The 27,436-nt window shown below is 27.7% G+C and overlaps 5 protein-coding genes across 5 annotated transcripts; all 5 read right to left on the bottom strand.

Moving 5' to 3' along the window:
* Positions 1-724: 724 nt before the first annotated feature.
* OCT59_015816 (uncharacterized protein) lies at positions 725-4,674 on the bottom strand (the record flags this gene model as incomplete). The annotated part of the gene is made up of 11 exons (XM_025310511.2): positions 4,570-4,674; positions 4,327-4,413; positions 4,102-4,231; positions 3,844-4,024; positions 3,667-3,762; positions 3,498-3,593; positions 3,084-3,426; positions 2,839-2,984; positions 2,188-2,762; positions 1,793-2,109; positions 725-1,721 (listed from the first exon to the last, which is right to left on the bottom strand). Exons 1-11 carry the CDS (start codon positions 4,608-4,610, stop codon positions 725-727), a joined length of 3,009 nt encoding a protein of 1,002 aa, XP_025181711.1. The 5' UTR covers positions 4,611-4,674.
* Positions 4,675-8,183: 3,509 nt separating this feature from the next.
* On the bottom strand, positions 8,184-10,010 carry OCT59_015815 (uncharacterized protein; the record flags this gene model as incomplete). Its single annotated transcript, XM_066132062.1, has 15 exons — positions 8,184-8,208; positions 8,283-8,313; positions 8,385-8,415; positions 8,617-8,648; positions 8,737-8,754; positions 8,835-8,870; positions 8,946-8,967; positions 9,053-9,072; positions 9,146-9,221; positions 9,288-9,356; positions 9,464-9,495; positions 9,572-9,635; positions 9,726-9,773; positions 9,863-9,919; positions 9,993-10,010. 15 exons carry the CDS (start codon positions 10,008-10,010, stop codon positions 8,184-8,186), a joined length of 579 nt encoding a protein of 192 aa, XP_066003092.1.
* Positions 10,011-13,684: 3,674 nt separating this feature from the next.
* Positions 13,685-14,278, bottom strand: OCT59_015814 (uncharacterized protein; the record flags this gene model as incomplete). Its single annotated transcript, XM_025325339.2, has 2 exons — positions 13,685-13,821; positions 13,927-14,278. The coding sequence occupies 2 exons, from the start codon at positions 14,276-14,278 to the stop codon at positions 13,685-13,687; spliced, it is 489 nt and encodes a 162-aa protein (XP_025181710.2).
* Positions 14,279-15,960: 1,682 nt separating this feature from the next.
* On the bottom strand, positions 15,961-17,251 carry OCT59_015813 (uncharacterized protein; the record flags this gene model as incomplete). The annotated part of the gene is made up of 4 exons (XM_066132061.1): positions 15,961-16,423; positions 16,611-16,683; positions 16,887-17,019; positions 17,198-17,251. 4 exons carry the CDS (start codon positions 17,249-17,251, stop codon positions 15,961-15,963), a joined length of 723 nt encoding a protein of 240 aa, XP_066003091.1.
* A 5,742-nt stretch (positions 17,252-22,993) lies between these two features.
* OCT59_015812 (uncharacterized protein) lies at positions 22,994-24,004 on the bottom strand. The gene is made up of 3 exons (XM_066132060.1): positions 23,813-24,004; positions 23,546-23,730; positions 22,994-23,403 (listed from the first exon to the last, which is right to left on the bottom strand). The coding sequence occupies exons 1-3, from the start codon at positions 23,916-23,918 to the stop codon at positions 23,326-23,328; spliced, it is 369 nt and encodes a 122-aa protein (XP_066003090.1). The 5' UTR covers positions 23,919-24,004; the 3' UTR covers positions 22,994-23,325.
* Between the last annotated feature and the right edge of the window lie 3,432 nt (positions 24,005-27,436).

Raw genomic sequence — 27,436 nt, 5'->3', positions numbered from 1 at the left:
AACATTAATCACAGATGGATACTGGTTACTTAAGTTAACTATCAACTGTTGTAAAATCCAATGATTCTTTATAACATTGCTACGAAAGACATTATCACAGTAGAATTCGATCAAAATTGCAAATAATAAACAGAACTAAGGTCCCAATTCTTTGCAAAAGAACCGATATCCTTTAGTAATCACTTTCCTTTCGGCATCGTCCATCTGCAAAGCAAAAATAATAAAAAAAAAAATAATAAATTTGATAAGAAATAAAAAAGACAAAAGAAGTTCATAGTACTGAATTTTAAACTTTGAATAATCAGATAATAAAAGGTAAAAAAAAAAATAAAAGAAAAATAAAGACAACTAATTGTTATCAATTTGCACATATCAGAAATGTATGGTTAATAAAAAAGTAAAAAAATTGCAATACGGAACGATACAAGGAAAGGAAAGCAAGGACAGACTCTGCATTTATTGTCACGTTAACACCATGGAAACGTCGGAAATTGCGAGATATAAAATTTCTCTGAAAACAGCGGAAAGTCGCTGAATAATTTCCAGAGAACCGATAATGAAGAACATACGATTTTGTATGTCTGTTCACGTTCTGTCTTTTGCAATTTCATTTGTATCGTCCGTATTATTCCACGGCAAAATGATTACTCAAATAAGCAGGCCTTGGTTGCGAGCAAATTACTCGTTTTCTTGATTCCTATATCATATGTTAACACATCGATGTTTAGCCAATTGATGCATGGGTCCAACCAGGTGAATAATAGCGAAATTGATCACGAGAATCGTTTGTTGTTTTAGGATCCGACAAAGATACATTAGTTCCTTTTTTTGCCGATGCGAGATTTGTATCTGTGGGATCCGTGAACCAAAATAATGAATCGGTAGTTTGATCAGATGCACAAGTATTCATATCACGATTTCCTTGATGAGTTGCTCCATTGACTTGCATGGTAGTATTATTATCAGGCGTTCCATTAATTTTATAATTGCTACCATTATTCCATTGAGTGCGCATAATATCAAAGGATGGAAATGCGAAAGCGTTAGATGTTTGAAACAAAGATTGTTGATAATTGCTACTTTGTTGTTGACCCTGTTTATGTATTTCAAAATTAGATGGATCAGAAGTAAATCCAGGAGGAGGAGCTACGGTCGTTGATGTGCCAACTTTAGCTGGAGGAGCATCTGTATAACCATTATTAGAATGGCCAAACAAACCAAATTGAGATACTTCTGAACCCGGGAATGCAAATAGAGAAGCAGATGGACTTGGGGAAGTAGCCATATTCTGATATGGGAGTGCAGTTTTTACATCATTTAATGAACGCTTAGTGGATGGGACAAGAGGATCTTGAGAGGCATTTGGAACTCCAGAAACAGGTGTTGGGCTCGCGACCGAAGTTTGGTTAATGTTCATATTCAAAAGTCCATTTGAAATAGAAGTAGGTGGTCTGCTTACAGGTGTTAGATAATCTAGTTTATCTGAAATTACGGGTTTAGTTTCTAATTTATCATATTGCATGGAGTTGTTAGTAGGGAATAATTGGGGCGTATTAAAATGATTCCAATACTTTTGTTGTTCATTTAGTTTGTTAGAAGAACCGGATGAAGTGGATGAAGTAACTGGTTGATTTAAAACTTGACTCAGTAAGAACTCAGCTGTTGTTGGGCTATCTTGTTTTTCAATTAGACGAGGTGAAGATTTTTTTGAGGTGGTTGCACTAAAAAATAAGATAATGATCTATTTAATTGATTATCGGATTTATTTTCATAATAATTAAGAACTACAAACCTTAAATTATCATTATCAATAATTGTCGAATGACGACCCGTGAATAAGATTACCTCATCCTCTGATTCATCTTCGGCTGTATCACTATTCTTTCCTTTAGGACTATTCGGTGAAAATGACTGTGATTCGGCTAGGTTATGATCGTCCCGGTCAATAATCAAGTCGGTGACAACTTTAGATTCATCTCTAGTGTCTTCTAAATCATGTTCTACAATTTCATGTTCTGCCGGAATAAGAATATTATTAACAGGAGAAGTAATTTTGCAAGGAGGTTCACTCGCGCTAAAGACTCCATCATAATAAAATAATTGAGTCAACTATAAAAAAAAATCCAATTATCTTAATATAAAATAAATATCGTAGAAAGCAATTCGATACAAAATACTTTTACACACTTCTGATTCAGCAATCTTTTTCGCATCTTCAAAAATATCATAAATACGCATGTCCACTTCTTCAAATGGCTCGACCTGATTTGCTGTTGTATTTTTATCCACAAATATATGATCCTTAAGAACCGAGAATCCGTTTAGTTCAAAATCCTCCTTCAAAGGAACATCGAGAGGAACACCTTGATCATGAGGTAATAATTTCTCCATTGCATTAAGAAATTTGGCATAACATTCCCAAAATCTTGCAAAATTACCAAACTCGCTCTTAACGTTAGGATCTTTAGAAATAATATTAGACATAGATGCTATATAATCAAGTCTCGAATAAACCCATTTCGTTCCCGCACGAAGAGATGCAAGACTCCTTTTAACAGAAGCAGGAAGAATCTGAACTGCGTTGTGCCTTTGATCCATTCCGTCAAGGGAAACATCGGTTAATTCAGAGTTGCACATGTCCAATAATGTTGTGAGGGTATCCAACACCAATAATACAGAATGCTTCTCGACAAGAGCCTTTTTGGACGATTGTGAATATGTGGATGTAGCTTTTGGGCTATGGTTAGTGCTTCCATTTTCACCTAATTCGAAGACTCAAGTTTAGAATAATTGTAAATAACAAACAAATATCGAACACTTATGATGTTTCAAACATACCGTTGGAGATGAGTCGAATTACGTATAAAGCTGCCATGTTTATCACGGTCAATTTCAAAAGATGGTCGGGTTCCAATGCACGAGAAAGTACATGCTCTTTCAATTGATTCAATACAGACGCCTTTAATTCAGAGTATGATTCTAAACTATTAAAAAAAAAATGCATTCCTTTGAATTTGTACAGAATCAAAAAAAACTCAATTCGTTAATCTATACATTAATAATGAGTAAATAATTATACGTACTTTACTTTTAAATATAATATGCTCTGTAACCTAATGAAATCAGCAAAAAAAGATTGAATTGCCTCGTTTGTCTTTAACTTATTTGACTGAGCCATTGATGACGAAGACACTTGACGTTGATGAGAAAAACGTCTTTTTCCACCATTTTCTCGCTGTTTTTGAACCATATCCGCTTCTCCGTCAGGTGAATTATCATTTTGGGCCTTATGGAACAGAAGACTAATATTATCTTTCGCTGTCAAAAATTGATGTTTGACAACAAGACTGCGATAATAATGGTAGACGGCAAGAAAGTCATCAGAATTATAAGTGGCAATCACAGCCAATTGATTATGAGGATTACCTAATAATTTTTAATAACAAATTTCGTTACGTGAACGTATGGAAAGCTTAAATAAATCTCTTTATATTTACCACTATCAGGAACTAGCTGTCTAGCATGATTATAGTAATCACATGCGGTTGACCAGTTTTTGTTTGTTCGATCACTCTGTAATTCTCGATAGCGAGCTAGATTTATAGGAATAATATTCTAGTTAATCGATGAACAATATTTGAAAATTAAACACTTGTATGTACTCACCCAAATCACCTAAGAAAATCAAACTTTTATGGCAACTAAGCACAGCTCGTTGTTTAATATCTTCAGAGTAAGAACGCTGACAAACTTCAGTAGGCTCTGGTATAAAAAAAAAATGTGAATAATTTACTTTAATCAATATAATAAATATATTAAGTTAACCAAATATTTTTAGCTAACCTATCGTTAATCCAAATTTCTTTATAACTGGATCTAACTGTTTCAACGCAAAATGAATCGCAAGTCTTTGAATAAATGAATAGTAAAATCCTGTCGCTTCATGTAGAAAAGAACGAAAAGAACTAATCAACTTTTTATTAGAAGTTGACTTAGATCTTCCATTAGCCGCAGGGGCGGGCAACTAGATGTAAAGATTTTTATCTAAGTATTCTTAATCTCTTAAAAAAAGGATAAAATGAATTTTGTTCTCCAACTCACGGCACGGATCTTCTTTCTGAAATCTTCGATAACCTTATAATACACATATTTCCACAAGTTCTGTTCAACTTCCTTAGATTGAGCAAATTCATAATCAAGAAAAATAATTTTCTCATAGATATCCCGTAACCTATTTGTTAAAGATGGAAAAAAGTATAATTTACGATTTAAAAAATGCATGAAAATAATAAACAAAACGAACACTTTACGTTAGCTTATATTTACTTAGAACGTAAAGTAGCAACTTGTTTGTCAAAAATCGATCTAGATTTTGTGGCTTGACGAAGCTCAACTTCCAACTCAACCGAAGATCTAGACGTCAAATTATTACAAAAAAGAAAACCGAAAAGAAGTAAAAAAATTAGATTAAGGATGTAATAAAGCAAAACTTTGCCTATGTCATTTTTTATATAGTATATTTGAACATTATCTGCTTCACTAAAGTCAAGAACAAAAATAATTTCATACTTATATAAATCTAAAGCAGTTTGGCAATCCGAAGACGGCATCGTCGTTTAGTTCAAGTAAGAAGAAACTATTACAAATGAGAAATTCATTCGAAAGAAATATGTCTAATATATTTATCAGCCTCGTTCCGCCACAATATATCGTTGTTTGAACATAAGTCGGATGATGATTATTATATTATGTTATATAATTGTTACCGTGTGAGACGTATCAAAGTAAACCCGGTAAGGATGTTCACTCAGATCATCTGATCAGCAGGAAAATGTAAGCAATCGTAAACAACTTATTTTAGTAACAATATCCTATAGGAACAAAAGCATGCTTTTATAGACTAATAAAATTTACGTTATATTCGTATAAGGTATTTTCTTTAACTAATTAGTATCTTTTAACTCATTTTAGTTGCTATTATTTAGTAATTTTGTATAGTATTAGCTGTATTAGCTGGAAATTTCGTAGATTTTCTAAAATAAGCAAAAAAGGTTTGTTTATAAACTATATCGTATTTGTTTAACTTTTTGTTAATTAAACCTTAAAAATCCATATTAAAAAATACCTAATATTTAAAGAAAAATTTTCTAGATAATATTAGATATATCATATATACTTTAAAGAATGGTTTTAAATTAGATTTTAAGTAAATGAAAAATAAAATTGCTATTTAAACTTATTTTTTTTTTATATATAGATTTTGATATTTTACTTAAAAAATTTATTTGCAGTAATATTACATAATTGTAATTTTTGGTTAACTGAATATTACAAATAAGAATTTTTATATTAAAAAAATTAATATATTGATTCTAATCACTAGATGCTAAAATATCTATAAAATACCTTTATTATTAAGTTTTAATAATTGTAGATAATTATTCAACATCTAATTTAATCATTTCAACTTTTGGGAATCTAAAGTTGAATTAATTTTAACTATTTTAACTATTTTGAAGTCAAAATTAACCTAATTTTAGTTTTATATATAAAGGTAGTGTAGTCAGATGAATCTAAATTTCAAATATTTAGTTCAGATAAATAATAATATTGCTGAAAAATAGTAGGAAAACTACTTCAAAATGCTTATATTAAGTTAACTGTTAAATTTGGGGGTAAGTTAGTTTTTGTTTAGGTGTTTTATGTTTTATAATATTTAGTTAGTTATCTTTGCAAAATTGATATTGAATTTTATCAAAAAATCTTAAAAAAGGATTTTATAGAGGCTTTGGATTATTATAAATTAGATGCTGAAAATATTATTTTTATGAAGATAATGATCCCAAATATACTGCTATATTAATAATTAAAAAATGGTTTAAAGATAATTATATAAAAGTTTTACCTTAGTCACTTTAGACTTCCAATTTAAATCTGATTGAACATCAGTGAAATGATATAGATTATTATATCAAATTATTAAATATTAAAATTAAAAGTAAAAATATGTTTTAGAAGCATATTTTTAATAATATAAAATAAGATTACATTAAAGACATATATTAAGCTTATAGAAACAATACCAAAAAGAATTAAAGATATCAAGTTATACTCAATAGTAAAGAGTATTTTAATTAATTTAGTTTTTTTTTAATTTTTATATAATAAATTTATTATATTAATAAAAATGCCAAAATAAATATACCAGCATTTTGACAAAAAGTTATATAATTAAAATAATTTATTTTATTAAGTTCTATTAAAATTAATGTATTATAAAAATCTAATATTATACTATATATAGTATTATAAATATTAAGTTTATATAATATCATATAATTAAAAAATATAAGATTTAAGATTTTAAAAATTTAGATATATTTTTTGAAAGCCACTACACAGGTCGAAAAGTGAAAAATCAGGCGTCAGTCGGCGCCAATCGGTCTTGCAAATCCGATTCTGCCTGATTGGTGACCGATGGTGCCTGACCCCCAGCTTTTCGGCCTGTGAGATTATGGTATATTATTTTGCTATGCTTTTTGGTTACTTTTATTCTTGATTTTAATTTTATTGGTAATATAATATCTAATGTTTGATCGGACTGGCCTAGAGCTGGAAGTATCATTCATAGAATATTTGTGATTATTATGTAGTCCAAATATATTCTAATAAAATGGTACATGATTCAACATTTAAAAAAAAAAAAAAAAAAATTAACCACTTTTAGTATTATTATTGCTTTTGACTTATAAATATTCAATTATAAGTATCAGTTTAATTATTATAACCGTAGAATACCAGTCGAATGATGGAATATCGGTAATATATCAGTCACTTGATAATAACTTGATAATCCACATAAATAACTTGATAATTCACATATCATATTCTGATATCTCCGGATTAGTAATTCCGATATGGCACTGATTAAGGGTCCAGTATATTACATCATCATTTGTATATGACCATATGATGATCATTTTATATGATCACGTGACCACGAAATTGACGAGAAAACTCTTGAAAAAATAAAATATTTCCCAACCTACTATATGAATTTTATTAAATATACGTTCAAATAATAAATATAATGCATCCTATCTACATTTTAACCATTTATTAATATTTCTATATATTTTTATGGACAAAACTTAATGAAAATACCATTTGCTTGATTGATATTGTACATTAAAAATAATAACTCCACAAACGCCAAATATATAATTCAAGGTTATTAAATTAATTTATTTGCCTTTCCATTTCATTATAAAATTATAATAATCTAATTATTACTTCACAACACATGAAATATTTTGTATTTAGTTTAAAGGAACAAATACGCTTAAGATAATAAAAAATAAAATGGTATTAGTAAAAATTTTTATTTGAATATGATGCTTGCTAATTTTTTGATATAAATTATTTAACTAATTACTATATTATTAAGTCTCAAAGTTTCGCAAGTTTTAAGTTAATTTAAAGTTAGTCTAATTAGAGAATTCGCAACTTACCTTAGAGAATTCGCAACTACTGTTAACTTCATATGGTAGTTTTTCGTTGTAAACTATATTTATACTATACTTTTTTAAAGTTTATTTGAAAAACCAGAAACTTTGGCTCTCTAACAGATATTTTAAGCAGGAGTTTGAAAAATATTAAAAAATTTTTTCTTGTAACGAAAGTAAGAAAAAGATGATCTCCAATTTTTTGCCATATAGGGGATGACGTAATATACTGGACCCTTAATGAAAGAGATAGTTACATATAAATTACATATAAGTTACATATCAATTTATAAATATCATATAGATATCATACTCATATCAGTATCTATATACCTCAATAATACCTGTATGATACTTGTATGATCATTATACGTATTATATACTGATAGGTCTATGATTTTATTCTGAAATTTGTATAAATTGTATTTATTATAATTATTGCAATATTCTATCTAATATTCTATCTAATATCCTATCTAATATCCTATCTAATATCTATCTATTGTATCTACAAAAGAAATTTACACATCCAAAGGTCTGAAAAACTAGTTACCTAAAAAAATGAAAGAAAAAAAAAGAAATGTAAGTAAATTTTCATTAAATAATAGATCTATTAAAAACTCACCAAAATTTCATGTTTATCACGCCTAGAATTAATGTTTTTTAAAGTTTCAAAATTCATCCTATCCAACGAAGCCGATATCTACAAATAACAGAAAAAAAAATCAATTAAATTTTTCAAAAATTAAAGTTTCGAAATGAAACTTTGAAACCCACCTATCCAAAGCCAAAGAATCGAAACTGATATCTACAAATAAAAAAAAAAATGTTAAATTAATTTTTAAAAAAATTAAAGTTTCGTAAAACTTCGAAACTTACATATCTGATACCCTGGAATCAAAGTCGATATCTACAATTAAAAGAAAAAAAAATTAATAAATTTTTTAAAAAATAAAGATTTAAAAAAAATAAAGTTTCGAAATGAAACTTCAAAACTCACCTACCCAAAGTTAGAGAATCAAAGCTGACATCTACAAATAAAAGAAAAAAGTGTTAATTAAATTTAAAAAAATTTTGAAAAAAAGTTTCAAAACGAAACTTCAAAACTCACCCATCCAACATCTAATAATCTAAAACCGATATCTATATTAAAATAAAAGAAAAATGTTAAATAAATTTAAAAAGAAATTAATTTTGAAACAAAACTTCAAAACCCACCTATCCAACATACAAGAATCGAAGCCGACATCTACAAATAAAAGAAAAAAAAAATTAATTAAATTTTTTAAAAAAAATAAAGAAGTTTCGTAATGAAACTTTGAAACCTACCTATCCAACGTGCCATGCAAGAGTCAAAGCCGACATCTATAAAATAAAAGAAAAAATAAAGTTAGATTTTAAAAAAAATTAAGAAGTTTCGCAAACTTCTTCAAAATTTACCTGTCCAGAGTGAATCTGATACCTATAAAGTAAAAGAAAAAAATTAAATAAACTTTAAAAAAAATAAGGTTTTTAAAGCTTCAAAGCTTTGCTCACCTATCCAATACCCAAAAACTGAAGCTGAAACCTACAAAATAAAAGAAAAAAAAGTTAAATAAATTTTTTAAAAAAAAATTTTAAAAGTTCTCTTTAAAACTCACCTATATATCCAAACCCAAAAATCAGAACTGAAGCAGTAGTGCTCCAAACGAGTCGATGAGTCGAGTCAATCCGAGTCTAAATTGCTTGATTAATAATGTTCTACAAAAAGAAGAGAACGTCTCTTAATTACAATAAATATACTGACCCGCACACATCCACTTCACATTTGCCTCTATTCCCAATCACTATCCCGAAAGAAGAGACCCATTCCTAAAGAAATAAGAATTAGGTAAGTAAAGAAAAAACAATAAAATTAAAAAAGAAAATGAAAAAAAAATATACTAACTTTCCACGTCTTTCACATTCTTAAAAATCACCGAAATTGCCGTTCCAAGAGAAGAGACCGTTCCTAAAGAAATAAGAATTAGGTAAGTAAAGAAAAAAATAATAAAATTAAAAAGAAAATGAAAAAAAAATATACTAACTTTCCGCGTCTTTCACATTCTTAGAAATCACCGAAATTGCCGTTCCAAGAGAAGAGACCCGTTTCTAAAGAAATAAGAATTAGATAAGTAAAGAAAAAAACAATAAAATTAAAAAGAAAATGAAAAAAATATACTAACTTTCCGTGTCTTTCACATTCTTAGAAATCACCGAAATTGCCATTCCAAGAGAAGAGACCCGTTCCTAAAGAAATAAGAATTAGGTAAGTAAAGAAAAAAACAATAAAATTAAAAAAAGAAAATGAAAAAAAAAGAAATATATTAACCTTCCACGTCTTTTGCATTCTCAGTAGTCACCAAAATCGCCATTCCAAGAGAAGAGACTCGTCCCTAAAGAAATAAGAATAAGGTGAAAAAAATAAAGAAAAAAGAAAAAGAAAAAAAAAACAAAAAATATACTAACCTTCCGCACTACTTGCATTCCTATAATTAAGTCTACTGAAAGACTGACCGTTCAGTCATTGTTTCTTAAAATATAAATGATACTTTTTGTTGAAAAAAAAAAATAAAATGTTACATGAAAGAGTTTATTTTTTTTGTAATTCGTTTTTGGAAAAAAAAGATCAGATAATCATTCAATTTGAGTCGATCTTCTCCTGATATGAATCAATTGTTTTTTAAAAATATCAATGACCTATCAGATTACTGATAGGCATATTAAAATTTTCTGATATAGTTTTATAAATAATATCGGATACTAATATACCTATCATGTCATATCGGATTTCTGATATTTGACCGATACATCATGATAGCTTATAACCCGATACCTTATCATTCGATCAGTGGAAAATTGCTTTATTAGTTTAACTAGAGAAGTTTCTTGAACTTTACATAGTTGATGAATCATATAGACACATAGAACTTATATAAAATGGTAATGGAAAGGTTTTTGCAAATAATTGCAATGGAAAAAGGACAATTAATTGATGATTCATATTAGTATAATAGAATAATATTAATAAGTTCAAACTGTCATGTATGAAAATATAAACATATATAGAGCAATATTTTCTTTTGAATAAAGATTATTAATACCTGGGTAAATCTAACAGTGAGTTTAGATTGTGTTATCTGAAGTATTGTATTTTTGTATGATTTGTTTGTTAGTTTTTTTCTTTGTAGTAAACTTTTCATGTGTTTTAATTGTTTTACCTTGTGTTTGTTATTTACATTGTTTACCATCATTAGTGATTTTTTACTGAGAATTATTAGTGATACTCTTATATTTTATTACAATATTATCAAAACACTTATCATTTTATTACTTGGCCTTTTTGTCATGACTGTTCAATTTGACATTTCTGACGCTTCAAATGATAACACTAGCAATTATGCACTACATTTCGTCATTCATTAATCCCTTGCAAATCAATAAAAATGACAAAGAATTAGCATACACATCCCCAAACCCCATATGCGAAATATTGATTGCTGAAAATATCTATACCTAAATATTGTTTTACTGATATGATAATAGTGTAGCTGGAGAAATGACATGCAAAAATAAATGTATTCTTTCGGTATTGATTTTACCAAATATCTTTTGCGCATTTTAGGTGATCAATTTCAATGATCGCTATACTTTTGTCATGGGATGTTTATAAAATAAATGTATACAAAATTTGATCATAATACAACACCAGTATGAGAAACGATAAATACTTTATTAATAGTGATTATATTGTACATTTTTAACGAAATAAAAGAAAAATATAAAAATTGATACGGGTATTAATAATTTAATGTCTTGATTTTTGTTAGGATCGGAGGATTAGGATACAAATATTACGTATTATTTTATAATCAGCACATAATAATTGTAATTACTACTATAACTAATCTAATATATTCTTTTCATTATCAGATTGCAGAGGTATTTTTTTTTGATCATTCAATCCATTAAAAATTGGCTGGCTAAAAAATCAAGTTAAAATTTGTTTTGCTTTATATCTGAATATTTCTTCTTCACTCATAGTATCAAAAAAACCTTCCATCAGATCTATATCAGAACTTACGTTAGAAGTTGCAATAACATGTCTAAGTTTCTGTCTTTTGGGTGGTAGTTCTTCTTTAGAATAACTTGATTCTATATCTATTTGAGAGCTTTCTTGTATTACCGCTGGATAGGGTTGGATCGGTCCTAGCAAAGACCGGTTCTGCGTCGGTCTTGGGACCAGTCTTCACAGTCTTCGGTCCGAGATCTGAGGACTGGTCCAGACCGGGGACCGATCCCATATTATTAATATCCAATAAAAATGAGCCAATTTTTGTGCTCATCTATTTCTAGGGCACGGTTTTTGCCAAAATCGATTGTCAGTTCAGTTTTTAACGTTTTCGCAATGTTTTTTATTAAAAAAAATGTGCAAAACTTTTTTTTCGTGAAATTATTAATAAAAAATGTTTTTGCAACGTTTCCTATTAATAAAATAATTAAAAAAATGTATGAAAACGTTTTTTTTTATTAAATTGCTTAATAAAAAACGTTGCAAAACGTAAATTACTTAATAAAAACGTTTTTGTAACGTTGTTTGTTAAAATAATTAAAAACGTTTGCGAAAAACGTTTTTTTTTATGAACTTATTAATAAAAAACGTTTTGCAACGTTTTCTATTAAAAACATTAAAAAACGTTGCGAAACATTTTTTATTTGTTAAATTACATATTAAAAAACGTTTCGCAACGTTCTTTAATGTTTTAGCATAATTTAGAGGTTTAAAAATCATTTCTTTAAATTTAAATCGGTCCAGTCCCAGTCCGGTCCAGTCCAGGTTGAAAGACCGGTCTTTTTGGGACCAGACTGGACTGGACCGGACCGATCCAACCCTACCGCTGGATATTCAGTTGGTTCAAATGCTTGATTCGCTAATTCTATCAATTCTTTGTTCGCTGATATAAGATTATTTCGTATCAACACTACAGATTCAGTTCTAGTAAGTTTAAGCCTCATTATAATTTTTCCTCTAAGCCAAAAAAAATGCCAATCATCTATCAGATCGGTTAATACAGCCAGAACTGAATACTTTATTTTTAAATTAGCAGAAATTAGCTGTGCTATGGTTTTAAATATATGCATCTTCTTGACAACCTTCTTTAACTCAAAGAGGAATCGGATATGTTCTCTTGGGCTTGAGAAGCGATAGAATGCCTGTCCACTATAACTAAGTCTGTTGTTCCAGAAAGTCTTATTTGTAAGATATCAGTATTTGTACTAAGAAAATTATCATCACCAGTTGGATCATAAAGTTCAAGTGTTCAAAATGTGTCAAGTTTAAGTATATTCTTGAGATAAAGTTTGTACCTATCATTTTGTGATTTTTCTATGGCATCTATCCATCCGAAAGCATCAATCCTCTCATTTTCCAAATCAAAATTGAGGGTTGGAAATTCTATTTCACGTGTTGTCACTTGGTAATCAATACCAGTAAATTAGGACCCCAGACATCACATATATAACTTATAACTGATCTGCATGAATTTAGCACTTTTTGCTCCTGCTAAAATAGACCTAATTTGCTAAAAATCAAATTATCACATTTTAAATCTATACTAATTTGCTAAAACTTAAAATATGAGTATAACTTTTTAGCAAATTGGCCTAAATTTCAAAAAAATCACGTTTTTTGTTTGTTTTGTAGCCCTTATCGAGCTCTACAAATTAAAAAAAAATCCGCATAAATCAGATTACTGGATGCTGAGATAATCGCAAAAAACTGAAAATAAAAAAAATGTTGCGAAACTAATCGGACGGTTTTGGGCCTGCATTATGCTTAATTTTGGCCGGAATTATACTTAATTTTGGCCAAAATATAACCTGACTCCGAAATTAATATTTTTAAAATATTATCAATAAAAGTTAAAAAAAAGGATAAGTTAAATTCAAAAAAAAAGTACCAATTTGCTCAAATATAAAATATGACTTTGTAAAATCAACACAATTTGCTAAAACTCATAATTATGACTTTTAATTAATTTTCAATCAATTTGCTTTATCTAAAATTATGAGTTTAACCTAATTTTGATTGAATTTGCTAAAACTCAAATGTGAGTTATATATGTGATGTCCGGAGTCCTAGTAAATTCTTGAATTTTCGTTCAATATCTTTCAGTTACGCCTGATATGTGTACTGAAGATTTTTCTCTCTTTATATCTTCAATATTCTTATCAATCCTATCAACATTCTGATCAAGCTTATCAAGTCTAGCAATAATTACATCATCGTTTCTCCTAACTGAAAAGTAAATGGTTAAAAAGACAAAAGAACGTTACTATTCAATTTATTGCAGTTTTATTCTTAAACTTGACGCAAAAAAATAATTGTCCATAAGATTATTACTAGCAACATCAGGTACACAAACAATAATGTAAATATGTTTGTTGGCAAGTACGGGAAATATTTCTTTAATTGTATCCATAGGACTCAACACTTGACCACCCAAATCATTCACAATGTTGGCATCTTGATTGCCAAGAGCAGTTCGTTTGAGGTTTTGCGTATTAAGATTAATATCAACTTGATATAAAATGAGATCCTTTGCTTTTACATGTTCGGGAACCTCAATTTTTTCCTTCCATATGACTTTTCTTAACTCGTCAATGGTCATATTCTTATCATATTTAATCCTGAATACAGAACTTTCTGGATTCCCGTGGACTAAACAGTAAATTGGTGCTTTTTTAGGTGGCATGATGATGCAAAAATATGGTTCAAGAAAGAGATTTTTTTAGAAGTGGGTTATCATTTATAGTTGTACATGCTGATCGTACAACATAAGTCATACTTTACAATACTACATATAAAAAAAGTGTCATACTTTGAGGTCATGACTTTTAATATCAGGTGATAAATGTGAAATAAATACAAGTGCAAGACTACATGATGAAATTTCTATACTATGATCGCGAACTTGAATTTACTGCTTGAAGTGAGAATATTCTGTTCCATACCATTCACCATGTAATCCATAATTTTTATGTTTTCCATTACAAATAGGGCATAGTGAGCTCCACAGCTGAGATGATGCAAAATTATAATTATCAATCTCTCTAAAACTATTTCAGAATTTCAAGTATGGGAAGTACTGTAAGACGGATTTGATAATTAATTCTGGATTGGGTCTGGCTTTGAAAGTGATAGGCCCATTGCTTACCGGAAAAGGAAAAAGATAAATAGGATACTTTATTTTCTGGCTTTGAATTTATGAGAAGGCGATCTTCTGATAATTGCCATGACTTATGCTAGAGTTTGGAACTGGATGCACCATCCGGTTTTTAAACCGGTTCCACCCGTTTTTTTTATGATTCGGTTCAATTCGGATTCATGCTGCAAAAACTGGGTTGCGTTTAAAGCGAGTGCAACCGGGTGCTCAACCCGGTGTGATATCGAAACTTTATAGTGCCGGCCCGAATTACGAAATTATAAATCACGTGACACAGGGTAAATAGTTTAGCCACCGGGATACCTTAAATTTTTGTTATCAGTTATAGAAAATTATGCTACACAAATTCTGGAGGGTTTGTAATTCTGGCTGGAATTATAAACTCGGCCAATTTTATGCCGATCACATTTAATTCTGGCCAAAATTACAGTGTACGATACACGTGACAAATTCATGGCAAATTTGTAATTTGTCACGTGCCCCGTACATGCGTAAGCTGGATGCAAAAATGGAAACTCTAATCCAGGAATGTAGATCATAGTAGAATTCCATATGTTAACTATTAATAATTGAAAACTAGGAACGTGACTTCAGATGCGGCTAATTATAATTAAACAAATATAAAACCAGGTATAAAAATCAGTTTCAACCGGGTTTGTAAAAACTGATTTGAAAAGGGTCGAACCGGTTGCACCCGTTTTAAATCCGGTTTCCAAAAATATAACCGGTTCAAAACTCTAACTCATGCCCAGTTTCTTTTTTATATTTTTTGTATAAATTGGATTAAATCTTATCTGTTAAAATGCTTGGTAACTCACTTAATTTGGCATGCCAATCCAGATACTTGGGTGTTAATACTTTATTGAACTTGGTCATGTTGCCTTTTTTCATGATTACAAATTAATTTAAATCCCTTTTATTCTCATATTTATTCGAAAAAAAAATTAAAATTCCCTGATAGAAAGTTTACTAATATTTCTTATCATATTCCAAGAAAATAGTTAGGCCATCTTTCAATGTATTTATGGTATAAGAAAGGGCAATGAGACTATGCAACTATCTCAATTTCATGCTGTTCACATTTAACAAAATAGGATCTGGCTTCATATCTACCTTCTATACTTTCCTCATCATTATGATCTAATTTGCATAATGGACATAAAGTCTCGTTAGTAATTCCATAATAATCGAAAGTTTTACTATTAAATTCTCTATACATTAGGATATTGATCCAATGTTTTGTTACAAAAATAGGATCGGTTATAAGTTGGATTAGTCCTAGGAATTGATATGGGTGATACACTTGCTTGAGGTGTGGCTGGTGAAATCATTTGTACTGGACTGGTCCCAGAGGAATTATTTGAAGAATTAGAGTTATGAGTTGAAGGAATAAGTGCACTTATCTGGTTATTCTGGAACTCCTCAGTTTTTGATGGAGTATTCTTAGGCAAATTTTTTCTGGAACATGATGTCTCAGAAATTTCAGTCACATGATCTGTTACCAGAAGTAACTTTTCCGAAAATATTCCATAATCTATAACCTCTTGAATTTGTTCATTAGTAAGCTTTGAAATAGAAGTTGCACTATAAGATTTAATATACTTGATTTTATCTAATCCCACTTGTTCGATAAATTTATAGATTTTCTTAGCTCTCTGAGTTTTCTTGCGCAAACTATCTTATGATACATCTTAAAGTTGTAACCCCATTTCTTAAGATCTCTGTTTACGAAGCAAATTAAGCTGTTTTGTAATGGAATCATACAGTAAACCTCTTGTCTTGTTTTTACCAAATTTACCTTCACTACTTTCTATATATAATTCCATTGAGCCGAATTATGAAATCTTTCATATAAAGGTACCAGCATAAAATTTTTTCCTGATTAGCTTGATTTGCTTTATCTCCAGCATCAAAAGCTTTATCACATAATTGAGCTAGATGTTGTAAAAGGTATCAAATGAATGCTAGAATTATCGAGGTAACTTTTCTGGGACATAATGTCTCAGTCTCTCAGAAATTTTGGTCACATGATTTTGTTCTATTAATGGCTCTTATGAAAATAACTCTGAAGCAAATAATTTTTGCTTAAGCTTATTAACACTCTTCCCCTTCTTGCACTTTGAATTCTATTCACTACCTATTTTCTCTTTTGAAGGTACTTCCTCACTATTTGAATTAGCTGATGCTTTTGATGATGTGCTATTGTATGGCTGAGTAATCGAGTCAAGAATTTGAGGCCTCTGGTCCTTTTGAGACTCTATTGGAAGAGACTTTTAGCTCTTAGGTTTGGCTGGAAGCGTTAAAGCAAAGTTTTTTTTTCCTATTGCGTTGTCTAATCTCATCATTAATCTTTTTCTTATGCACTTCATCCAAGAAAGCATCTGTTTCTTTATTTTCTAAAGACATCTGATCACATTGGTCCATAATGAATATATTAATAGTTAATACCGATTGCTTTGCAATCACCTCTGGAATCGATTCTTCAGATAATGAAGTATCCATTTTCCTATTCACTAATGGTTTCTCATAATAGGAGTTGGCTTGATCTGCAACCAAATTGAAATTAGATGAACTGAAGTTAAAAGAATTATCATTTAGAGTCTGCTTCTATTCCACTTTCGTGATTCTATCTCTAAACTCAGATTCCAACTTCTCGATTCTGGCCTTGAGTTTGGCTTTTTCAGCATCACACATCTCATTATATTCTCCATTCACTCTTAGAACCTTGACATTCCTGCGCTTAAGTACAGCTATTTCAGGACCCCGGACATCACATATATAACTCACATTTGAGTTTTAGCAAATTCAATCAAAATTAAGTTAAACTCATAATTTTAGAAAGAGCAAATTGATTGAAAATTAATTAATTGCCGATTCGCCACTCAGCGATACAAAATGATTGGCAATCTAGGACCCCGGATATCTAATATAAAGGTCATAATGGACTTTTGGCCAAAAACACCCCTTTTTGCTGAAACTCAAAAAATCATTTTTTGTAAATATCTCAGCATCCAGTAATTCAATTTTAATGAACATTTTTTTATTTTGTAGCCCTCATTTAGCTCTACAATTTAAAAAAAAAGTTCATCAAAATTGGACCACTGGATGCCGAGATATTTACAAAAAACGATTTTTTGAGCCCTGAAAAATGGGCCAATCTGCCGAAAGTGTGACTTATGACCTGTTTTGGAGATATCCGGGGTCCTGGCAATCTATAATTAATCTTGTCGGACATTTTTATATTAAATACTATTGCTTCTAAATAGTGTTTGCATAAGTTTGAAAATGTTTTGTTGTAATATAAATGCCCTAAAAATACATTAAAAAAAGGTGTTACATTACTTAGGTATAGTTTTATAAAACTGGTAAAACTAAAACATTGCCAAAAAAAAAAAAAAATTTTTATTTTCTTTTTTTTTAAAACATTATTTTGTTAATCCAAGCAAGAATATACCGTATATTATATAATAGTACAAAAAAACCTTGTAAAATTTGCAAAATTTGCGAATAATTGGTGTAAAGTTACCTAAAATATGAGCTGGAATGGTAACTTCCTCCAAAGTAAACTCTCTAAATTTTATAGCAAATGAAAAAAAATTTTTTTTTTTGTGACATATTCACGGTTTGCATTATTGATTGGTAAAGTATGGTTACATTAAGCATGACTTATGTAGGACAAAATCGGAGTTGAAATGTGCCGATCGATGTCATTCATATAAGAACTTGCGACAGATCTACTAATCAATTTGTATCGTTGAGTGGCGGATTGGCAATTAATAGTCATAATTATGAGTTTTAGCAAATTGTATTGATTTTACAAAGTCATATTTTATATTTGAGCAAATTGGTACTTTTTTTAAAATTTAACTTATCCTTTGTTTTTAACTTTATAAATAATATTTTTAAAAATATTAGTTTCAGGGTCCAGGTCATATTTTGGCCAAAATTAAGTATAATCCCGGCCAAAATTAAGCATAATGCAGGCCAAAAACCATCCGTTTAGTTTCGCAACATTTTATTTTTTAATAATTATTTATTTAATTTATTATTTTTATTAATTATTATTTTATCTATAATCTACATATTTTAATTATAAAAATTGGCAGTTTAATTTATATTAATCATTTATTTTTTTATTGATAATAAAAAAAAGATTATTAACTCATATTTTGAGTTTTGGCAAATTAGTATAGATTTGAAATGTGATAATTTGATTTTTAGCAAATTAGGTCTATTTTAGCAGGAGCAAAAAGTACTTAAATTCATGCAGATCAGTTATGAGTTATATATGTGATGTCCGGGGTCTTCATGCAAAAATCATACAACACAAATTCAACACAAATTTAACAAATTTAATGAAATTTGGCCAAAATTAATAATTTTTTACCAGAATTATCAACACAAATTGAACATAAATTGAACACAAATTTTAGTCATGATTTATCTATGTCACACTCGCTGTATAATGTACATGATTTTTTAAAATGCGAATTTCTGTAATTTTACGATATCGTATTTTCTGGCCAATCAAAATTAGACTGATTTTTGCATGTGATTTCATCATTTAATTATGCACGCATTTTTTGTCTTATTTATTTTTGTCTCTTATTTCTTTATTCTTTTGTTCAATTACTTTGCAGGTATAGAAATATTTATTTATTAATACTAGTTATTTTAATATTAATGCATTTTTTTTACCTCTTTGTTACTTTATGTCGTAATACTAATAATACTATCTACATTTCCTTTATTCCTTTTTACTTGCACTTTAATACTAATGATAATATTTATGTTTCTTTTACTCCTTTTACTATTTCTTTAACTCTTTTTATCTTAATACTAACAATAATAACAATATTTCTTTTATCTTTATATTTAATACTAACGTTACTATAGCTGTTTCTCTTCTTTTTACGTCTAATAATATTGTTACTCTTTACAAATATATTCTCAGGTACCTGGAAAAGGATTTAGTAAAGATTCTTAAGGACTCAAGTTACCACTCAAAAGAGTGGGAAGAAACTGATCCTGAAGAAGAATGGCTTATTACACAATCTGCAGTGTAGCATATGGAATTATTTGAGAACTTATAAAACAAAAATCATCATCAATATATATTTATAATAAATGGTGGCATTCTTCTGCAGTATGTATATTTTTTATTTTGTTTGTTTTATTTATCAAAAACATTAATGATAATATATTTATTTAAGCTTTTGAGATTATTACATGATGATTGAATTAATCTAACAGTCGAATTATTAAAAAAGAAACCATCAATTTTAAAATATAAGAGAGCTCAATCAAGTCAATCAAGATATAATTAAGGTTGCCTGCCTAAACCTCTCCAAAATTCTACGATTAGTTTCTCCAAGATTTTACTATAGTTTTATTATAGTTTCGGCAAGGTTTCAGCAGTTTTGGCATTTATAATAAGTTTCGTTAGGTTTCACTTTTTTTTAGAGTTTCGCTAACTTTTTAATAAGACTTTCATATAGTTTCAGCAAAGTTTTGCTATTTTGGCATTTCGCCAACTTGCCAAAACCCCTAGTTTCTCCTGTAACCTTAGATACAATACATCTAATGTGCCACTCATAGGTGTACCAAGTTGGTGCTTTAATCAGGAAGCACTTAAACGATTTAACTATTCTATTGTCTAGTGATAATGATATTGAAAATGAAAGTAATGATGAAGAAAAAATTCAAAATAGAAAAAATTCTAGTAAAAGAAAGAAAAAAAAAACCAAAAAAAGTTAAATCAAAAAAAATAAGAAACATAAATCGAAATAATTTTTTTTTTACGTAATACTTATTATAATCTAATCTTAAATAGGTTTACTTTATTGGATTATATAATAAATCAAACAGATCTAATCTGATCTAATCTGCATAAAACTAAATATTAGCTAATATTTAGCAAACAAATGTATTTTTTTTGTTATATTTTATTTATTAAAAAAATGTATTTATAACAGCCTGTTACATATCTTATTTGTAACATTTTTTTTATTTTTTTTTTAATAATAAATTTAATATGTGTTTCACAAATAAAATTTTTATATGCAAAATTTAATTTGGAAAACTTTTACTTAATGTATTTAAGACAGTTTCATAGACAAAATTTTAAGTTATAAGCAGTTTCTTGAAATTTTTTAAAAAATTCTTTTGTCTTAGTTACACGACTGATTTTTTGTTTTTGTTTACATTATGCCTGATCTTAAATTTTAATTGGATAAAATTGGGGGTTGTTACAAATAAGATGCGTAACAGGCTGTTACAATTAGATTTATCCTTATTTATTATAATATAAGCTTATAGGAAATATCGAAATAGATTAATTGGAAAAAAGTTTTAATAAACAAATATGTAATTTCAAAATATTATTTAACTTAAAAAATCATACATATCGGGTACCTAATATATTGTTAATATATATATATATTTGATATGTATCTAATTGGTTACCGATATATAGGTATACGATATGTGTATGATAGATTCTTTTTTGATCGTATATACAATTAGAAAAAGAAAAAAATACAATATTAGTAATAAAGACAAAAAAAAAGAAGTCGAAAGTCGAAAGTTAAATAGTAAGAAGGGTAATGGTAAGCACGTTATAATAGAATAGAGTAAGACTAATTAAAACAAATGGAATGATTTAGCATTTATTGGGATGGTCATTGAGCAAATTTTTAGGTAAATCTTGACAGTCACCTAAAATTTTTGGTTGTATCATTGTTTTTAATAGTGATATAAGCATCAGTAAGTGGAATCAAAACTAATATATCGGGTAGCAGATATGTATCAGATATGTATCTGATATGTGTAGTATTAATGCTAAAAATCGGGTACCCGATATGTATAAGATATGTGTAAATATATGTATCGTCTACATATCATTTACATATTATATACATATCGGTACCCAATATGTATATGATATATATATTTACACATATCTTACACATATCGGATACCCGATTTTCAGCATTAATACTACACATATCAGGTACATATCTGATACATATCTGCTACCCGATATATTAGTTTTTGACCAGTGGGTGACAGGTCAACTTTTTCTTCTAGAGGAGTAGTCTTTTTCATAATGCTTAGTTCTTATATATATTATGTTTTTTCTTATTTTTATAAGTTTAGTATATATAAGTAGGTGTAATAAGATCGCATCTATAAAAGTTAATAAAAAAAAAAATAATAAGTTTTAGTAAAACCAAATATTATATAATATACATATTATCCAAATTATTTTGGGTTATAAGTAAAATCCCAAATTCAATTATAGCATCCCAAATTATTTTAGCACTTTACATAGTAAATTACATATAAACTGAATGAATTATGGTATCTCAAATTATAATTATAACATCCCAAATAATTTGGACAGCATGTATCATATAATTTTAATTATATTATTATTTATTACAGTTAAAATTCATTATAATAATTTTAAAATGATATATTATTTTATAGTAAATTTGACTTATAGTAAATAAGATTTATTATTAATAAATCTTATTTACTATAAGTCAAATTTACTATAAAATAATATATCATTTTAAATCAACAAATTTTTTATTACATAAAATTAATATATATGTATAAATAATACAAATAATACTAAGTATTATTATTAAATATATAGTTTTAGATTAAGTTATTTAAAAATTACATTATTTACTAAATATATGATTTAATTTTTATATATTTTTAGTTATCAATATATATTAGTTTTAATATTAAATTATATTGCATTATTTGATAATAAATTATGTCCAATCAAAATAAAATACAAAATATTATTAAATATATATATGTATTAATATGATATTACATTTAATCATAAAATATTTGTATAATAATTATTTTCTTTAAGAGAATTGGAATTTTTTTTAAAAATAATTTGGTTTTTAATTTATCCTTAAGGGATGTGATGTGTTTTTAAAAAATAAAGATTATATATAATACATAGAACTATTCTACTTGAGTCGTCCCATCCGACCAGTAGATGTCCTGTAAGCAATTTTAAATATATTAATATTATTTAATTTTTATTAATTTATAATTATTTCTTTGTATTTATTCTGATATAAACTAAATCTATAGTGATATTTTAGATATTACGGATTTTCTTATCAATTTAATTTCAAATTTTCAATTAACAATAAACTTCAATCATATCACTACTTAATCCTATACGAATTATATATATATATTTTTTTTTTTTGATTGAATTAAACGGGTTTATTGAAATGATATTTACAGAAAAAATTTTGCATTAAATGCATTAAATATAAATTTCTTATATTGAATCAGAACATAAAACTGATTACATTATTGACATTTTTAATAGACAATAAATTACTTTCACTTTTTCATACCCATTGGAAATATTTGAGAATAAATTGAATAAATTAAATCTCTTGACATGATTATACAAAATTAATAAATAAATACAGACACAAAAATATCTTAACCGACCAAAATAAATAAATAAAATAATTAAATTTCTTTAATTAAAAAAAAAAATACAATAGAAAATCTGAATAAATGGATGATCAAGATTTTGCCTCTTTTGCCTCTGTGGTCTCCTCAACATGTGGTACTTGTGGTGGAGGTCCAAGAAGATCTTTAACCTAATTAATTGTTTGATTGTAAATTTGATTAATTTTAAAAGTTGAATAAATCTTAAGATTCATAATCTTTCCATTATAATAAATTACTCAAAATTCTTGATTTCTCATCTTATTAAAACAAAATCTAATGTATTGTATATACCTTCTGATGTTCTTCTAAAACTTCCAATTCTTTTTCACCTGATTTAACCTGTGCAGCCAATCCTGGTTCACTATCAACGATTTCTTTTAATACATTTTTGAATTTTTGATATAATGAATCTGGTTGGGCAATATTATCAGGGGCTTGAAAATAAACTCCCTCCTCTAATTTTACAGAATTAAACCCTACAAAATATCAATAGTAAAAAATTCCTGAATATATAAATATGGCTTATTCGTAAAGAATTCTTATAAGAAAACTATTTACACCCAAGACTTTCTTCAAATGTTGTACGGAAATCACCACGAGCTTCCATAAGTTCTGCTGTTCTAACAGCAGTTGGTGTTAAAGCAGCTGGACGATGACCACCCATTTTATTTTATGAATGCTAATAATAAATATTTGACAGGGATTACTGGTTTTACTATGGATTATAATAAATAAGAACGAATTTGATTTTATCTCGGACAATCCAAATCATCTGCTTATAACTAAAAAAAAATTGATTGGCTTAAAAATTGATCGACATTGATATAAATCTACTATTCTACAAAAATTTTTGGGTGCAGATAATATTGAAGACCAACCAAAATTTTTAGCTATGAAAAATTTATTTTCAGGTATAAAATAATTTTTTTTCTATTTCTTGTCACGATTTACAATAAAACTATTGAATAGAAACTGACTGCCGATTCTAACCAATAGGTAAAGATGCTAGTTCAAGGAGATTTTTACCTTAGCTAGTAAACACGTCCGTCAAAATCTAAAACTTCATTTTCCAGACGAGTTGGATTATTTATATAGGAAGCAACTGAACTGCTTTATACTGTTCCGTCGTGATCTCGCGGAAAATTTTCATGTACTGTAACTGGTAGGCCAAATTCCAGCCAGGATAAGCATCGGCGAGATCACAAAAAATTAATTCGATTTTCCAAAGATTCTATCGATACTACTAGGATTTTATCGAAGCTTAAAAGAATATTCAATCAATCGTCCAAGAGGCAGAATTTGACTATATTTGCTATTAACATTGCAGGTAATACCTAGGGTGATTATATGGAGGTTTGACTGTACTATCAGACGATGTTATGTCGTTTAAAGGCAATTCTTAACGTACCCAAAATCGAAGCTGCGGAGTTTGAAGTTGAGGCTTAGAAAGTGGGTAACGCATCTTTGTAATATTTTCGCAGTTTCCGAATCTTGAATGCAGACAAGGAGACGCAGCGAGTCGTTAAAGGATTACTTGCGAAAGGCAAAAAAGGAATAATCCTATTACTATTATTTAAAAATTCTAATTGTTCAAGTTAATTTAATATATCTTTTTTATAGCATATCCTGTTATAGCATAGCATCTTTGTTATAGTATATATCTTTGTTATAGCATAGCATCTTTGTTATAGTATATATCTTTGTTATAGCATAGCATCTTTGTTATAGTATATATCTTGTTATAAGCATATATCTTTGTTATAGCAACATGTCTTATACAAGTATAAACCCCTTTTTAATTTGTTAATCACTAATATTGTGATACATTCTTCGGACATGGATTTTTTTTTGAATGCTAGCAGAAATCTCAATTATTGTTAGTAGTTTTCTTTAAATAATAATCACTTTCAGTTATGTCTTTAAAGAATCTTAAACTTGTAAACTTTTAATTCATTTCTTTTTTATTAACTTTATTGAAAATATATTGAACAAAAGTTTAATTATTACATTCGATGTGTGTATAGAAATAAAACGATCCTATTAAAAGATTTCCTTGAAAAGCTCTTCTATTAGTTATCTTTCTTTTAAAAAACCTATTATAAGAAGTGGAAATTTTATTATAAATTCCTTTTTGTTTTTGACCCAAGTGACCAACTTGATCGACTAAAAATAATTTTTTGAAATAGCGGACATTTATTATTTTTAAAGTCAATTATGCCAATACTTTTATAGAATTCTTTGAGTAAAAAGTTTGATGATTCAAGTACTCAACTTATGAATCGATTATTTTAATCCTTTAATTGGTAATGATTAATTATATTTGAAGAATCACAATATCAGATTATTATAAAATTATAAAATTAGATTATTTTGATACTTTATAAAAATTATGTCAAATATATTTTTAAACTGATGATGTTTGCATACAGCAAAAAATTTACCATCAGTCGCGAGCATTAATAGATAATTTGTTAACACTTAATATCAACAGTATATAAAAATCGATTTATTAAGTTATCCAGTAAGTAAGATCAAGAAGTTACTGGCTCTTCAATATCTCCAAGTAGATGACAGTAAATTATTTGTTTATAAACCAGAAAATGAATTGATTACCTATGTCACTATTTAAAGGATAATTAAATTATTTTTAAATTATAAAAAATTTTACACTCTATTTGGGAACAATTAAAGAATAAAAATATCACTCACACACTTATTGTAAATAACGAAAATGAAATTTCCACAAACTTTCAGTAAAAACTACAAAACTCTTTCTACAACTTCCTCGGGTTGTTAATTCATATGCTGTACCCTTTTCTTTCATCGCCTACAAATTTTTATGAACAGAAATAAATAATTTCGCTTCTAATGTTCTAATGGACAAAAATGGCAATTTTAACCTACTTCGGATAATAATACCTTGAACGGAAATTCCTTTTCAATAATTCAAATGGAACTGAACACCTTTGAATATATAATAAGGCAATATGAACGCGACGCGGCACAATTCTCGTGACGCAGAACAAAATGTATAACAATGACAATTGTAATAATGAGCCACATTATGGCTTGAATAGAGCGATCCAGACATCTCCTTTCCGCAGTAGTCTCATTGACTCATTGACACAGTCTAATTGACACATTGATAAAATATGTGAGAAGAAATATACTGCGTATCAGCGTATGCAAGCATCTCATTGGCCGCAGTATGGTTATTGTTGTCGTAAATGCAATATGATCAAAACGTTGCTAATTTTGGTTGGGATATTTATACATATTGTCGATCACCTTTTACAAAATTCTTGGTAAATAACAGATAAGTAAATTTGTGAGGAGAATCATTTCTTGGTAGATTTCTTTAGATTTCTTTTCTTTTTTCTTTTTTTAATAAGAATATAATGAATTAGGAAACATTAAAAAAAAAAGAAAAAAAATTTTTTTTTTTAAAAAAAGAAAGTTCTTATGTAAAAGTGAAACGCAGTAAATCGCAGCTCAAATATACGCAGTTCACCTTACTTACTTGTAAACTCTATTTGTACTATATTGAAAGAATTTTTGGTTCGATCCTTATTTTTGAAAGAATAATTGAATAAAAAAGGAAAATAATGGTAATTAAGTAAACATACATTGATTGGTAAATAATAATTTTATAATGGATATTTCGTCTTAAAATGTTTTTGAATGCAATGTATTATCAATGTATTGTACTCGTACATTCAAGTATTGTCAATGGATATAATATAAAGCCACCTACTTTATAAATTAGAAAATAACTAAATATGGAAGATTATAATTCTAATTGTAAAAAAAAAAAAAAAATGTGTAAACAAAAGTAATTCCCGCCAAAAAAAATAAATTTATTATTTTCCGATGAATTACACTTTTTAACGATTTAGGAAAAGACTTTAAAAAAAAAACACAAAAAAAAATTCGTAACACTTTAAGATAATTTATAATACAAAAAAAAATAGCGATAATTTATTCTTTATTTTTTTCAATATATACAAGATATCGAAAACCATTTCATTCTATTGGTTTAATATTTTTAAAAAAAAAATTATGAAAATTTAAAAAATTTAAATCGAAGTAAAATAAAATCTTATAAAAAAAAAAAAGACAAACATAATTAGGAAGGTACGCTTATATTTTATTCTATATATATAGAATGAAAAAGTTCGATTC

The sequence above is a fragment of the Rhizophagus irregularis genome, chromosome 24 (genome assembly GCF_026210795.1).
Source record: "Rhizophagus irregularis chromosome 24, complete sequence".
Lineage (NCBI taxonomy): Eukaryota > Fungi > Glomeromycota > Glomeromycetes > Glomerales > Glomeraceae > Rhizophagus > Rhizophagus irregularis.
Note: the sequence above shows the minus strand (reverse complement) of the source record. Positions and strands in the feature narration are given on the sequence as shown.